Source organism: Pteropus medius, unplaced genomic scaffold (assembly GCF_902729225.1).
Source record: "Pteropus medius unplaced genomic scaffold, Ma_sr-lr_union100, whole genome shotgun sequence".
Taxonomy (NCBI): Eukaryota; Metazoa; Chordata; class Mammalia; order Chiroptera; family Pteropodidae; genus Pteropus; species Pteropus medius.
Window position 1 is genome coordinate 8,746,222 of NW_024342471.1, and position 15,676 is coordinate 8,761,897.

The 15,676-nt window shown below is 51.7% G+C and overlaps 3 protein-coding genes across 3 annotated transcripts in view; 1 reads left to right on the top strand and 2 right to left on the bottom strand.

The window, feature by feature from the left end:
- Positions 1-6,077, top strand: part of MMP24 (matrix metallopeptidase 24) — a 40,201-nt gene extending 34,124 nt beyond the window's left edge. Inside the window, exons 7-9 of the mRNA XM_039864170.1 lie at positions 489-627; positions 2,062-2,328; positions 4,164-6,077. Of these exons, the coding sequence (XP_039720104.1) occupies positions 489-627; positions 2,062-2,328; positions 4,164-4,501 (744 nt within the window). The 3' untranslated portion in view covers positions 4,502-6,077. The remainder of the gene's footprint in view (positions 1-488; positions 628-2,061; positions 2,329-4,163) is intronic.
- A 72-nt stretch (positions 6,078-6,149) lies between these two features.
- Positions 6,150-7,980, bottom strand: MMP24OS (MMP24 opposite strand). The gene is made up of 2 exons (XM_039864169.1): positions 7,782-7,980; positions 6,150-7,696 (listed from the first exon to the last, which is right to left on the bottom strand). The coding sequence occupies exon 2, from the start codon at positions 7,691-7,693 to the stop codon at positions 7,538-7,540; it is 156 nt and encodes a 51-aa protein (XP_039720103.1). The 5' UTR covers positions 7,694-7,696; positions 7,782-7,980; the 3' UTR covers positions 6,150-7,537.
- Positions 7,981-8,390: 410 nt separating this feature from the next.
- On the bottom strand, positions 8,391-14,637 carry EIF6 (eukaryotic translation initiation factor 6). The gene is made up of 7 exons (XM_039864165.1): positions 14,481-14,637; positions 14,131-14,249; positions 13,911-13,996; positions 12,115-12,290; positions 11,390-11,566; positions 11,008-11,189; positions 8,391-8,657 (listed from the first exon to the last, which is right to left on the bottom strand). The coding sequence occupies exons 2-7, from the start codon at positions 14,235-14,237 to the stop codon at positions 8,648-8,650; spliced, it is 738 nt and encodes a 245-aa protein (XP_039720099.1). The 5' UTR covers positions 14,238-14,249; positions 14,481-14,637; the 3' UTR covers positions 8,391-8,647.
- Between the last annotated feature and the right edge of the window lie 1,039 nt (positions 14,638-15,676).

Consider the following 15,676-nt stretch of genomic DNA (forward strand, 5'->3'; position numbering starts at 1 on the left):
CCATGGTCCTAGCCCTGATGGATGGAGCCAACCATGTATGAGGAAGGCACTCTGCCCAGGTTCAGTGACCACCTGAGCTTCCCACCAGCCTGGGGAGTGGCCCTGCTCCCGTCAACTCTCTGCTGCCCTCATGTGGCCACTCCTAGCCCCCCAACACACATACTGCCGGCCCTGGCCCACTGCCCCACCTCACACACACACCGCCTCTGCCTGGCATCATCCCTTCCGGCTCCTCCACACCTCCTCCCCACACCAGATCTGCCTGCAGTCTCTGTCTCATGGCTCCTCGGGCAGCAAGAGCCATCCTGGGGCTTACATGAAGAGAGTTGATTTAATGAGCATCCTGTCTTTCTTACAGGGTTAGAAGCAAAAATGGACAGAATTCACAGAAAGTTACAAGACTTGGGCCAGGGAAAAGTGTTGGGTTGTTGGGCTGAGATCACTGGGTTCAGAGGCTATGCCTCTTCCTCTCCCTCCTTAACCCCCAGGATCGTTGGTTCTGGCGCCTGCGCAATAACCGGGTGCAGGAGGGCTACCCCATGCAGATCGAGCAGTTCTGGAAGGGGCTGCCTGCCCGCATAGACGCAGCCTATGAAAGGGCTGATGGAAGATTTGTCTTCTTCAAAGGTAATGTGGCCTGTGCGGAGGGATCTGGGATGGTTCCCTGCCCTAGGGAACCCCTTTCTCCATCTGTAAAATGGAAGAGGTGGGGTGGGCAGTGGATGCCCATTAAGGGTCCTTCTAGCCCTTACAGAGACACTGACATCTGACTGACAGATCCCTGCAGGCAGGCAATGCACAATCTGGGGAAATCAAGTCAGGAAGTGATTGCTCAAAGTCTGTATGTGCCAAAGTTGGTGGGGCAACAAGCCTCACCCATATGAAGTAGAAGGTGGTGCAGGCAATTGAAGATCACCAGTGCTCCATGGAAGGTCACCCTGTCAGTTCTGTAAGAGCCAGGAAGTAGGAGGTCACACAGCCTGGAGACTGGAGAGGTCAAGGAAGAAGGAGGGGCAGCTAATAGTACAGCATGCCCACCCTGTGCTCACCCTGTGCTAGGTGGTTTCACTTCAACTACCTTGACTTTGACCAGACCCCCAGAAGGGTAAGATACAGACAAGTAGTGAAAAGCGAGAAAAGCATTCCATGGAGAAGGAACAATATGGGAAAAGCAGTAGTGTGGGAGCATGCACATCCATTCAAAAGGCTTTAGAAGGCCCCCCCGAACAGCCATGGAGCCCACATCGGAGAGCTGTGAGAAGTGGCCTGGAAAGAGCTGGGAGAGAGGCCTGAGGAGCCTTGGTGGCCAGGCCAGATTAGGCAACGCTGGAAATTCACTGAACGTTTCTGAGCAGCAGAGAGCCAGAGGGCAGGGAGGCCATTTCTGAGATGGTTGCTGGAGTTGAGGAGAGTGATGTCTGTAAGGCCCATAGCAGGGAGGAACAGTGAGGCTAGAGACAGCTAGAAGGTTAACAATGCCTCCAGAGAAGCTGAGTTTTGAGAGCCAAAGGAGAGAGAGAGTCAACAGTGATGCTGGGACTTCTTGTTGGGGTCCTGGGAGGCACGAAGGGTGAAAGAGGGAGCCCTCTGTGCTGAAGATGAGAAACTTCAGGAAGCCGACTTGGAAATGCCCAGGGGCTGATGGGCCATCAGGGTACTGGGTCTAATGCCCCGGTCCACTGGAAGAGTGGCTGTGGGCTATAGCCTCAAGAGTTGGGTGTCACTGGTAGAAGGTTAGGGGAGTACTAGCATGCATGAATGGCTAAGGTCACCCAGAGACGAGAAAGTCACATAAAAGGAAAGAGGGTGGGGCATGGAGCCTGGGCAGCATGGGTAAGTTAACCAGGATCTGTAACTGGCTTCTGGCTTCTTGACCCCTAATCTCTGCCTGGGCCAAGAGGCCTCAGTCTCCCACTGAGGGAATGGAGCAGGCCTACAGCTGTTTCCCTCTGACACTATGGCTCTATGAATGGCTTCAGTCCCAGTAGAAGATGGCACTAGCCACAACCTCTGGTATTCAGTAACTGGGGAAGGCTGACCCTGGGCTCCTCTTGGCCACAGGTGACAAGTACTGGGTGTTTAAGGAAGTGACGGTGGAGCCTGGGTACCCCCACAGCCTCGGGGAGCTGGGCAGCTGTCTGCCCCGAGAAGGCATTGACACGGCTCTGCGCTGGGAACCTGTGGGCAAGACCTACTTTTTCAAAGGCGAGCGGTACTGGCGCTACAGCGAGGAGCGACGGGCCACGGACCCTGGCTACCCCAAGCCCATCACCGTGTGGAAGGGCATTCCACAGGCTCCCCAAGGGGCCTTCATCAGCAAGGAAGGATGTACGTAAGGGCCCAGCCAGGTGGGGGGGTTCTGACTTTATGTGGGTCTCAGTAGGACCCACAGGCATACTCTCAGGGTATCCATGTTTGAGAAATACCATCTGGTGGCAAAGACGACTGCCTCCTATTACCAGCTATCAAGTCACAATTTCTCATCTGCAGGGATGATTCACAATTGAGAGATGTTTTCATAGACTGACTTCATTCCTTCAGACAGCATTCCCCAGTGGTCCTCAGGTGCAGTCTAGGGGTTTCTCCAGTTATCAAATCTGGATAAAAAAGCAATGATGGGTGTGATGGTTCTAAGGTGCTTTTCAAAAAAGCTTGAGGGCAGGAAGATGGAGAGAGAGGCCTTTTTCATTTGTGAGATGTTTTCTAAGCTCCTCCTGAAGGCTGGACTAGGAGTTTCTCAAGAAGAGGAGCCAGGTCTTGCCAGGTACAAAGTGAGTACCCATGAATGTTTGTTGAATACATGCCCACTGATCTGGTCAAAAGCACAGACTCTGGAGCCACCCTGGCTGGTTTCACATCCCACTTCCACCCCTTACTATAAGTTAGGGCAAATCACTTTTCTTATTTTCCTCATTTATAAGATAGGGATAATAATGATACCTACCTCATAGGATTTTCTAAGAATAACATAAATTATGTAGAGCACTTAGACCAATGCCTAGCAGCACATGGCCCATGCCATATAAGTTTTAGCTGCTTTCATCATCATCGTTTATATGTTTTAGTCAGGTTGTGTGGGAGGGTTGGGGATGGAAGAGGGAACAAGACTCACATTGCATCCCAGGCTCCCAGAATAGAGGCAGAAAAATAAGGTGGCAACAAATGCTTCAAGGGAAAGAAATACTGTGAGAGAGCAACTAGGCAGAGGGTGCCACATTAGAGAAGGTCATCGGGAAGACTCTCTGAGGAGACATCACTGGTAAAAAAGCCAACAGCCACAGGAACAGAGCTGCTATTTGGTGGCTCTGCTGTGTACCTAATTCTTTACACACATGGTTTCGCTTCTGGGGAAGCCTCAGAAACAGATGACATCAAGGGCTGTGACCAATGAAAGTCTCAGCCAGGGTGGGGAGCCAGCCAATAAAAGTCTGAGCACATTTGTTTTGCGTCTGTGGACTGGCTGGATGCTAAAGGCTGTTGCTGGGAGCCTTGGGTAGCTCTCCAGCCCCACTGCCTTCTTTCCTTCCAGACCTTCCCCTAGCAGTGTCCCAGACACCTTGCAATCTGTGTTGTGAAGTGATGTGTGACAAGACAAAAAAATCCATAATTGTGAAGAGATGGTGTCTGCTGTCAACAGCAGAAATCTTGTCCCCTGCTTCCCTTGGCTCAAGCAGGAGCTGGACTGAGGCCATCAGCTATGGAGATGGTGCTGTCCGAGCCCTAAGTTAGGGGCTTAATCTGATCCACGTGGGGGTCCTGTGGACACAGTGTGACAAAGCTGTGGCCACAGGCTGAGAAGGGTCCCATCTGGGAGGTATAAATTGAACTTATCAATTCTACTTAAAGCCCTTCAGTGGCTCCCCAGCACCCTTTGAGAATATGGGGTAGGCTGCTCCAGGTCCTGGGTGCCCCCTCCGCAGCTATACCAGTCATACTCCATGACCCAGCCACATTATTTGTAGGATGTGCCAAGCGCTGCGCTCCCCCCACTTGCAAGCATTCTAAAACGCTGCTCCCATCACTTCATATGCCCATCCCTCCTTCAGAGTTCCTCTGGGGCTCCTCCAGGGTGAGAGGTTCCCCTCCTCATGCCCTCTCACACTGACCCAGAGCAGGTGCATAGAGGTGTCTGAGAGTGGTGATGCTGGGCCGTGTTTCTGCAGATTACACCTACTTCTACAAGGGCCGGGACTACTGGAAGTTTGACAACCAGAAACTGAGCGTGGAGCCTGGCTACCCACGCAACATCCTGCGTGACTGGATGGGCTGCAACCAGAAGGAGGTGGAACGGCGCAAGGAGCGGCGGCTGCCCCAGGATGACGTGGACATCATGGTGACCATCAACGATGTGCCAGGCTCTGTGAATGCAGTGGCTGTGGTCATCCCCTGCATCCTGTCCCTCTGCATCCTGGTGCTGGTCTACACCATCTTCCAGTTCAAGAACAAGGCAGGTCCTCAGCCTGTCACCTACTATAAGCGGCCAGTCCAGGAGTGGGTGTGAGCAGTCCAGAGCCCTCTCTGTCCACTCAGTCTGGTCAGCCAGGCCCTTCCTCACCAGAGTCTGAGGGGCAGCTCTGGCCACTGCCCCCCGGAGCCAGCAGGGCCCTAGGCCTGGGGTCGTGTAGTTGAAGTGGTGGCTGCACTGGCCTAGGCTGAGCATGGGGCAGGGAGTGATGGCAGCTGTGCCCCAGGGTGGGTGTCTGGCACCCAGCAGCCAGCCTTCTGTCCTGGGTAAACTACTCCCTACTCAAGGGAATAGGCCAGGCCCCATAACCAGGAGGAGGCCCTGTGGTCACTGCATCCTGTGGTGTCCATGAGGCACCATAGCTCTGTTCCTGGCTGGACCCAGCACCTTCTGTGGGAAGCCAGCACTAGCGCTCTCAGCCCCATCTGAGAGAAGCCACCAGTCTTGGTCCTCCTTTGCCAACACCTGCTGGTCAGATGTCCACCCCACTCCCACCCCACTGTTCTCCAAGGCTTCAAGACTCCTGCTACCAACACGATGGGCAAGAAGCCTGGGTTTCCCCTGCTGTCATACAACAGATCCCTCAGGAAACCTGTTCCACACACCAGGGTCTCCTCTGAGACCCAAGATTTACGGTCACATGCTGCAGGCAGGGCTGTGGCCCAGCTGGCTCTGACAAGGACCCAGCTGTCACATCTTGAATATTTAAATGTCCTGTCACAACGGTTTAAAGTCCCATTCTGCAAAGGCTGCTTGAGGCTTTAGGTGAATTAGAGGTGACTGTTGGTGATGAGGCCAGCGTGGCAGGCCCTCTCCCAGGTGATAAAGACCAAGGTGCTGTTAAGGCCACTCTAATGCCCAGATACCCCGAGTATGGCCCTGCACATGAGGCTAAAGGGCTAGGGCAGGAGCTGACCCCACTTCTGGAGGCTGATCTGAGCTTGTGACCATCCTCCACTCTCCTCTCCTGTAGCTTGTGGCTTGGGGGCGCAGACTGACTAGTTGAGGCAGAAATGACTCCAAGCCAACATTCTCATGGCCTTGGGGTAAAGGACTCAGGGTAGCTTTCTGAAGTGCTCAGAGTCCACACCCCCAGCTACTCTGAGGCCGATCAATCTCTCAGCCTGGAAACAGTGTTCATATCACAAGCTTGGCCCTTGCTAACCCAGCTCATTGGGCCCATCCTCCTGCATTGTTCTTTGGAAAAGGGCACCCCCAACTGGTAGTGGCCCCAAGCCTAGGGGCCCACCCTTCACTGTCTCTGGCAGAAATCCTAGGGCTCGGCTTTCCTCACTCCAAACCAGTGGAGGCAGCCCTGCTTGTCACTGAGGAGCCCTAGGAAAGACCAATGGGTTCAGTGATGCCCACTGGCTCTCTGCCAAATCCAAGAGGCAGTGTCAGTTTTCAGGGTGCTGGCAGGGCCTCAGATGCCCCCTTGGCCCTCTGAGCCTGCATGGGCCTTGCCCCCACCCTGTGGCCTCTGGGTCAGCTTAACCTGTAGCAGACAGGGACTTCTGCTGCCCTGGGAGCTGTCTCAAGCAAAATCTCTTGTCCCAGAGGCACCTATTTGGTTCCACTGTGTTCCCTGTCATTTTCCTGTTTCTTTTCTCATTTTGGCCAAGGGCGGGCTCCCTGGGGCGGGTGGGGAACTGAGGAAATATTAGTGATTCATAGGTTTGTACAGTGTTTTATACTTTGCAAAGCACTTTATTAGCTCACACCTGTCCACTCACATGAAACTTGTGTAGGCCCTGGGAGGCCAAGGGTAACTCTCATTGTGCCCTCAAATGAAGCACAGAGGCTGTTACATGCGCAGGCCACCCAGTGGGCTGCCTGGGCCTTGGGTCCCCACCTGTGGATCTCTCTAGGATCCAAAATGAGATCAGAAGTGTCTCTTTTATCCATCTTTTCCTGGCCTCCCTTCTCCCCTTCCTGGTTCTTCTTCACTCCTCAGGTTGGTGCTCTCACTTCTTGAAAGCTCTAGGCCCCCCCAGGCTCCCCGTTGGCTCCTGGTACTACTGAGGTCAGCTGAGAAAGAGCAGGAGATGGAGGCAGGCAGCCCAGGCTGCAGATGTGAGGGATGCGAGGCCAGGCCCACAGAAGGCTGAGCCTGGATGCTTCCAATATCGGATTCTCCTGCCTTGTGGTCATCTGTTTGTCCATCACCCCAGGACAGAGCAGACAGAGGGGCAAAGCACTGGGGGCCCCAGAGCCCAGCTTCCCCTCGGCCTGGGGACCATCACAGCATTTCAGTATCAGTCACATTTTAAACTGATCAGCCTTTGTATAATGTTTTTTAAATCATTTCTAAATAAAAGAAAAATACAGAATGTGTCATTTCCCTTGCATGCGGGAACAAGTATCAGGTAGGTTCTGAGAGGAGCCTATGAAGCTTCTGGGAGAAGGGGAACAGGATGGTTTGGAGTATCTGGGAGCTACCCCATGCATCTCATCTGTCAGTCCAGCAATCAGAAGTCCCCTCTCCCCAAAAGGCTGGCCCAAAAGGCCCAGTGTTACTGGGATCCCAGGAATACAGCCTGACAATGCCTCACTGGGATCCAGGCTGACGGAGCAACCTACCCTAGGGGGAGTATAGGAAGGGTCATTCCTCTCTGAATTCAAAGTACATGGTGCCATGGCCAGGAACAAAAGCGAGAGCCTAGTTCTCAGCAATAATGGGCAGATAAAGGGAGGTCAGGTCAGCAGCTTTGGGGTCTTACCAAGAGTCCTAGCCTGGTTCTGGAAGTCAGTGACAGGGAAGGCTGCCCCAGGACCCAGACGGCTGGAGGTGTGGGGCGGTTGTGAGCACGAAGGTCTGAGCTGGTTTGGGTGCAGGCTGGGAAGCAAACCAATTCCAGGTGGTGGGAGGGGCCAGAGGTTACATGGTGACCCAAGGCGAGGATATGGAGGCAGCCCTGCAGAGACTTCCTTCCAGTCCCCCCGTGACCTACTCCACTCTTCCTCACGTCTCCGGGGGTAGTAAGTTGAGAGACACCGGACAATGGGGACGACGCAACCAGGCGAGCCGGAAAGAACGACGGGCGGTGGGAGGTGACTCGAGGGGCGTTAAAGTCAGTACCAAGAGGTGCAGGCGATAAGGAAGCGCACGTCATCCAGCGGCCCCCAGGGGCTGGGCTCGGGCTGGGGCCGCTCAGGGCCCTCGGGCGCGGTAGGCTGGGGTTGCGCCGGCTCCGCAGCGCCCTCGCCGCCGCTAAACTGAGCGCCCATGGTCTGCAGGAGGAGAGGCCTGTCAGGTGTTGGGCTAGCCGCACGCCACCCGGCCCCCGCCCCTGCCCCGCGCCCGTCCGGCCCTCACCTCAAGATGCCGGAGAAGCTGCTCTGGAGTATCCCAGCGCCGGCCTCCACGCTCCGCTTGCCCGCGCAGCGGCGTTGAGAAGGGCCGACGTCGTGACGTCACCGCGCGCCGACACCGCCCTCGAGCTTCCAGAGCGTAGTTTCTGGCCCCGGGGGCGGGGCCCAACAAACTCGACCCCACCCACCAGCAACGGGCAAACCCCGCCCCAACGTCCCGAGGACCCGCCCCACGCACAGCCGGGAGAGACTAATGGAATGCCCACCGCAGTAAGAGTCTGGCTGAGGTTTGTCTAAGGCTGTCCGAGGCCAGCAACCTCCATCTACCTCCGATCAAAGAGAATAAGAGTGCCCTGTAGTAGCCGGGTGCCCCAGAGCCCTTATACAGGACTCTGCCCCAGAGTCCACACACCAGCTCAGGGGAGAACTGAAATAAGTTCTCATCCTTTGAAGCCATAAGTGTGAAGCCAAAGTTGCGTAGAAAATGTTAAGAACTACAGTGTGGGGTGGGATTGTGGAACTGAGGGGTGTGTGTGCCCATTCTACCCCACCTTCCCCCTGGAACAATGGTGGGGCTGGGTGCAGGCGGAAGCCGACAAACACATTCAGAACGGACAGAAGCAAAATGCCTTTAATTGGGTGGCACAGAGAGGAGCCATAGGGCCTGACAGCCAGCATGACATGGCAGATTTTTGCAGTAACTATAGATTCAGGAGATGGGCACAGGTGAAGAAGGGTTGGGTATCCAGCTACTCGATACCAGTGAGCTCTCTGCCACCTCCCTGCCAGCGTCTGGGACAGACTGGGTGGGGTGTGAAGAGGGAGCCAAAGTCCAGAGCCAGGAGCCCATGAATCAGCATGGAAAATAATTCAGGTAAGGCTAGAGAGACAGGTAGGAGCATTGTCAGTAGGTGCTTCACAGACCACACTTCACCCTCTATTTTCAAGGTGCTTGCCTCCACCCTCGCCCAAGGCCCTTTGTTCCAGCTCAGCCCTTAAGAGCCACACTCAAAGCCCCTTTCAGGTTCCACTGCTCCTATGAGTCACAATCCAGTATAGAACTCTCAATGCTTAAAAACTAAAACTCCTTCCTTGCTCAGGTGGGTAAACTCAATAATTTATTAAAATTGTTACTGGTCATAAATCAGAGCCCTGACCCTAACCCAACAGACATTAGAGAAGGAAACAAAGGGGCTCAGACAGAAGAAGGAACATGCCTAGACCACAAATCCCCTCTGGCCTGGCAAAGCTCAGACCAGAACATTCTTCCAGCAGGTGATAATTTATGTGCATTATAAAAATGATATACACATTTCTAATGCCCTACCTAACACCTTCAGTGTAAGGTCTCATGGGCATTTCAAACTTAATAGGTTCAAAACCAAAAGAAGCTAATGAGTTTTGTCTCTTCCTTTCCAGTACTCATTTCTTTATCTTATCAAACTGCAAAGCTGACCAGTGCTGACTGTAGGCAATTCTGCACAACTTTATTGGCAGTTTCTGAAGCATTAAATGCAACATCTGCTGTAGTTTTTTAGTAGGTACCAATTATCAGGTTACAGAAATTTCTATTCTTAGATTACTAAGAGGTTTTTCTGTTTTGTTCTTTAGTTAAATGATTAGTGGTGTAACTGCTGTCTTCTTTATGAGATTCTATATTCCAAAAGGGCAGGGCAGGTGTATTTTATTCATCACTACATCACTACTGTATAGCACATAATATGTTCTCAAAAAAAAAAAGCTGTTGAACAAATGACAAAACCACAGATACCACTTTCCTGTTCAGACCCTTTCAACTGCTCTCCAGTGCTGACAGCACAGTTTGTCAGTGTGGTCTCCAAACTGCCCCATCAGAATCACACAAAGAAGCTTATTAAAATAACCACGTTTGGGCCCCATTCCAGACAAAGGGAATCAGCAGCTAGGGGTGATGCCAGGAATCTATATTAACAAACATCCCAGCATAGACCAAAGGTAAAAACCACAGGCCTACAGTCAAAACTTCTTGACATGGAGGAGGAGGGGTTGGAGGGCGGAGTGAAAAAGGTGAAGGGATTAAGTACAAATTGGCAGTTAGAAAATTGTCATGGGGATATAAAGTATAGCATAGGGAACATAGTAATATTGTAATAACTATGTATGGTGTCAAATAGACTTATTGCAGGATTCCTCTGTAAATTACATAAATGTCTAACTACTGTGCTATACACCTGAGTAATATAATATTGAATGTCAACTGTAATTGGAAAAAAGAATTCTTGACATGGACATTTAGAGTTCTCAGTGCTCTGGGAATAATACTTTTCCCCTTCACATCCTCCACACTTCTCCATCTCTGCCTGAAGTGCTTTCCCACTGTCTACACATATTCAATTATCTACTCATTTCTTGAAGCCCAGACTAAAGGAACCGTTCTCCATGAAATCTTCCTGGATCTCAAAAAGTGTCTCACCAGAGCTTCCCAAGCCACTTATGGTACATTTTTAAGAGTTATGTGTGCTACAACTTCTCTCGCCTGCTACACTGTGAGCCCGTCAAGGCAGGAGTAGCACTAAGTTGCCTGACTATCCCACATGGAGCCTTGCCTGGAGGGATCAATGAACATCAGACGAATGAATAAATGAAGGGAGAATGAAGAGAAATTTTGCCCACATTAAATAGGAAGTGTAGTACTGGGCATTTGTTCTACTTTACAGTTTCTATTCTCATAAAAACATCTGCTGCTCTTCCAAAGGAAGAAGAGATTCTAGAGCTTCACACCCCGAATCTCCAGGGTTAGGGCCCAAGAACCCCCTTAAAAAAAAACCACACACAAAAACCCAGATGACTGTGATTTTCATGCAATCCCCACCTCCATAGTCCTCCTCAGCTCCTAAGAGCAACCTCCCCTCTTTCCCTCAGTCACAGTTCTTTTTTCTGTCTCAGTCTGCTGGCTCAGGACACCGCACACAGGCAGATACAAACTATAAAACAATTTGATAAGTGATAAAATCAGACAAACCAGAAGGAAGCTTTGCCCAGAGAGGGGATATACTGAGCTAAGTTTTCAAAGCCAGGATGAGCAGGTACTCAGGCAGTGCTTGCTAGCTCTATACCTTGTGACAGACTGGCAGTGTGTAAGTATGCCCTCACATGTGAGGAGAACCTACTGGCATGAATACAGTGTGGCTCCTATTATAGGTGGCATCTCTTTCCCCTACCCTCAAAAGGCAGAAGAGAGGCCCAGATACCTGTCAATGAGGGAATCCCGCATGCTGGTAGCAATGGTGCTAGGCTGGGCTTCATTCAACTTGAAGACACTCTCCACCACCGATAGCTCTGTGCTGGTTGTGTCCAGGCCACAGAAGGCACACCAGTCGTTCACCACCATCCCAGCAGCGATCACCTCGCTGCCTCGGTTCACAGTGCCCGCCTGCCAAGTGATGGCTCAATGTGGATCACGGCATCAACAACCAAAGTCTCTCCCATAGCTAATGAAGACTCTCCCCAAACCCTGCCCCGGACCTACAGCCCCAATCCCAAACTGTGACATGTAATAATCCAGACTCTCAAACCCTGGGCAAAGGGATATGCATCAGCAGGAGACAGAGGTCACAGAAAAAGAATGCTTACCACAAGGGGGACCTGAAGAAGAGAGGACAGCTCATCTTGGTCTTCAATGGAAGTCTTGGGATGTACCAGCCCTCCCTGATTGCTGAAGACACAATAGCTTCCTACTAGCACCTGGTCAGCCACTGTCTGTCTGAAGACTTCCACCTTGAGTACATCAGCCAGGATTTCTTCTGTTTCCTGTCAAAGGTACTGTGCTCAGGGCCCAGAACTTGGAAGCCAAAGAACCTGAGGCCCTCCATTCCCCAAACCAGGTAGGGCTTGATGCCCTAAGCCCCTCATTCCTCTGGTATGTAGCTGCATAAGGGAAGCCTCACCCAGAAAAGGAGAGGATACAGCCTGGAGCAGAGTTCAGGCATGCTATGGAGCCCCTAATACCTATGTGTGCCCTGAACAGCCAGGGGCTGGTCTCCACACCATACTCTTCCCTCTAACCCACATTCAAGAGTTCAACTGTCAATCGTCTTCCCTGGCCCTGGCTAGAGGACCTGACAAGTCAATCTCCTTGATTCTGAAGGATTAATACCCTCTCTAGATTCTGTCTGACACTGACCACACCACAGAAGGCCTCTACTACTACTATTCCAATGAGTGCCTAAAATGCAAGAGCCTGGGTATAAAGAGAAACCACAAGAGATACCCCTAATTCCTGCCTGCTAGGCAAGAACAGTGTCTAACCACTGACTAGGCTAGTCCTGTGACTCTTGGGCTAAGCTAGCCTGCCTTACCCTGTCCAGGTCTGGGTGGACCAAGGCCACATAATCGTTGCAGGTGGTGACGTTGCCCAGGGCTGAGAGCCGCTCCTCCACCCGCCGGATCTGCACTGAGTCTGGGAGGCAGTTGCGAATGTGTTGCAGCTCCTGGTCAGTGGTGTTGTTGGGCACCAGGAGACCATGCCTGTTCCCTGGAGAGACCCAAATTGGGGGAGGGCAAGGAAGGACCATGAATATACAAAATGCCTGTTCAGCCCTGGGGGCTGAAGATACAACCCAGCCCAATTAGCTTCTCCAAGAAAGCTTCAGGCCCAGACTCCAGCCCTTCAACTCACTGATCCATACAACACCCAAGTAGACTGGGAGTCCCACTGGGCAGGCTAGTGATGGCCCAGGAGTCTGTCCCAACACATTCTACCCACTTTTGTCATCATCACCCAGGGGACTAGGACTAGCAGGTAGGGGTCCTGGCATTAGTTGTAAATTTTATTACTTAAAAATTGAGATGATAATAATGATTAAAAAAAAAAATGAGATAACACTACACACCTACCAGAATGGCTAAATTTTTAAAAAGAACATCAATAACAAGTGTTGGCAAAAATATATGGAGCAACCAATAGGAGTGTAAATTGGTCGACTGCTTCAGATAATTATCTGGCATCATCTATTACACTGAATATTCACATACCCTGTGATTCAGCCATTTTCTCCTAGGTATTATATATCCGATAGATATACATACATGTGTTCACTAAATAACATAGCAGCACTATTTATAATAGACCAAACTGAAAACTACCCACTGTCAACAGAATGGATAAATGCATTGCCCACTGTCAACAGGATGGATAAATACATTATGGTATACTTACATAAAACGTACTATACAGCAACAAGAATGAACAAAATAAAATTATATTGTAACAACAATGACTAAACCTCTGCCTCCCTCTGCATGGACACAGTTCCATGAACATCTGAGCTCTGAGATACTCCAATCATAAAAAAATTATTATAATAAAAAAAATTTTAACAAGACCACCAAAAGTCAAGCTAAATTCTCCCTTGTTACATAAGAACTTGCTTTAAGTCCTAAGGTCATAGTTAGGGATAAGTGTGTTTTGTCTGAATAAGAAAATACTCAAGAGGCCAACATCAGCCTGATTATGATAAAAAATAAAGGAACAAACGCCTTTACGACCCCAATGAGCAGAACTAGAAATAAGGAGTGGCAGTGAAGGGAGACAGAAACAGTTCAAAGAAAGGACCAATGGCCAGAGTCAATAGTGCTGAGAGGTAGGAGGGCAGGTTGGGATGCCACTCAGAGACACAGTCAAGGGAATTTAAGATTTCAATGGATAACTGAACAAGATGATCCAGAATCTCAGCTTGTCATTTTTTTTAGAGGCAGAAATGGATGTTCAGAAAGAAGTTGCAACTTGCCCAGAGTCAGTGACAGGGGAGAAATGACATTCCAATCTTAGGCGTGGAACTTGGTGAGTCGCTTGGGTTCTATGAGTCTCAGCTTTCTCTTTAGTCAAATTAGGCCAATAATTCCTACTTCCCAGGATCTTCGTGAAGAAGGAATGGAAACAAATGTAAGACCGAAAGCACTTAATGTTATTTGTCCCTGATCGACTGACACTTAGGCTGCAGTTAGGCCCTGGTCTCAGACATTCATTCTGTAGTTTCCGAAGAGAACAGAAGAAAGCCTGGAAATTCTTGGGTCGCTCGGGGTCCCCTCCAGGGGTATAATTAAAGGTGTGGGAGGTTCCACTCCCACCCTCGTTGTCTTCCACCTGGCTTACCCACACACATACGACCGATGATACGGCAGCCGGCGATGGACGCGTGCACCACAGGGATGGTCTCGGCGAGCTCGCCCTCGAACACACTGTAGAAACATGATCTCGGTGGTCACAGGGATGAGGAGCCTGAGCCCTCACTCTGCCGGAGCCTCCGACTTCCAGCATCCCTCCCCACCACCCATCCGCGCACTGCCCGCAGGCTCCGAGGCTCCCGCCTCACCTGTAGAAGTTCTCTGACCCTCCGATGGCCACCAAGCAGTAGGTGTTGGTGAGTTTGGCAAAGCAGCCGACCTCACAGTTGTTCTCGAACGACGCTCGGACCGCCATGAAGCCTGGGGGCTGTGGAGTCGGGAGTTCAGGGCTGGCGGATCCTCTCCCAGCCCCGAGTCCTGGTCCCCGGGCCTCGGCTCCTCAGGCCTCACGGCGACCCCACTCTTCTCGGCCCCTCAGACCTTCGGTCCGGCCCACTGGACCCCTCCAGACTCTCCAGCTCTGAATCCTCCGGCCCCCACCCCTCACGATCCGGGGCACCCGAGCTGACCCTTCCGGTCTCCCTCCACGCAGACTCACCAGGTAACCGCAAAATCCACACGCGACACCAGACCCTTCTCCTCCCTGAGTGTGTTTCCGTTTCCGTCTCCACCTGGGAGACTTCCGGGAGAGGCCGACGCACCCTGCCGCGCATGCGGCCACACTAGCTCCATCCTCTGGGAGGACTCTGTGGTTGCAAGGCGTTGGACGCGAGGCCGCCTGCCCCACCCCCAGGATGCTCTCATTCCTTCCTTCCTTCCTTCATTCATTCGTCGCTCACTCATTCAGGAGCTTTCTTGGAGGTACAATAAACCGAGACCTGTGGCTAGTTGGACGTAAGGCATAAGAGAGGAGGAGCCAGGGATGTCTCGCTGATGAATTGATGATGTAGGTATTTACTGAAGTAAAGCCTGAGGAGGAAGAGCAGGTGCGGGGACGGTGACCAGCTAAGTGTAAGGTGCGACCAGCTAAGTGTAAGGTGCGGGACAGACGTTCAGGCCGGATCTGGAGCCCAGGGGAGAGTAAAGCGCTGAGATTTGCGGCTGAATCCTGGGGTGAATGAGGTCACCCATGGAGAAGGTGAGACTAGGTGAGAAGTTAGACCAGGACAGAGGCTGGAGAAGAAGGCGCAGAGAGAAAAGTAGAGGAAACAAGTCTGAAGAAGGTACTGGAGAGAGGGGAGGATAGATGAAGCAGGGTCTTAGGGAGGGTCCTGAGTGGGCAAGGGTGGAGGTGCTGACTGGCTTCCACTCTGTGCCCCTTGCATGTGCTTGGTCACTCAGCAGCCACTTTCTATCCCTGGGACAGATGGTGGTGGTTAAGGGATATGCGCTTGTGGACGAGATGTACTTGACCCACAATTTGTAGGATCTACAAGAGCCCCAGGAGCTCTCAGAATGTCACAGTGAGGGCGGAAGGTGCTTTGAGCCCCTTTCCTCCCCTCATCCCTCCTGTGGCCATCCACATTCTACCAGGGAGCCCTTCATAACTGGCTTGAGTGGTGCCCTCCCCCTCCACCCAGCACTTACTTCCATAACTCCACCTTCTTCAGGATACACCAAGCTGCAGCTGAGTCATAACATGTCTGCTTTTATTCATTTCTACCATGTATAATACTATTCCTGGCAGGGGGTGAGCTCAGAAAAAGGACCCACAACTTGTCAGAGCCTGTGCTTCAAGGAACACTCAGCAAAAGTGTGTGCGTGTGTGTGTGTGTGTGAGAGTCTGGGTATACA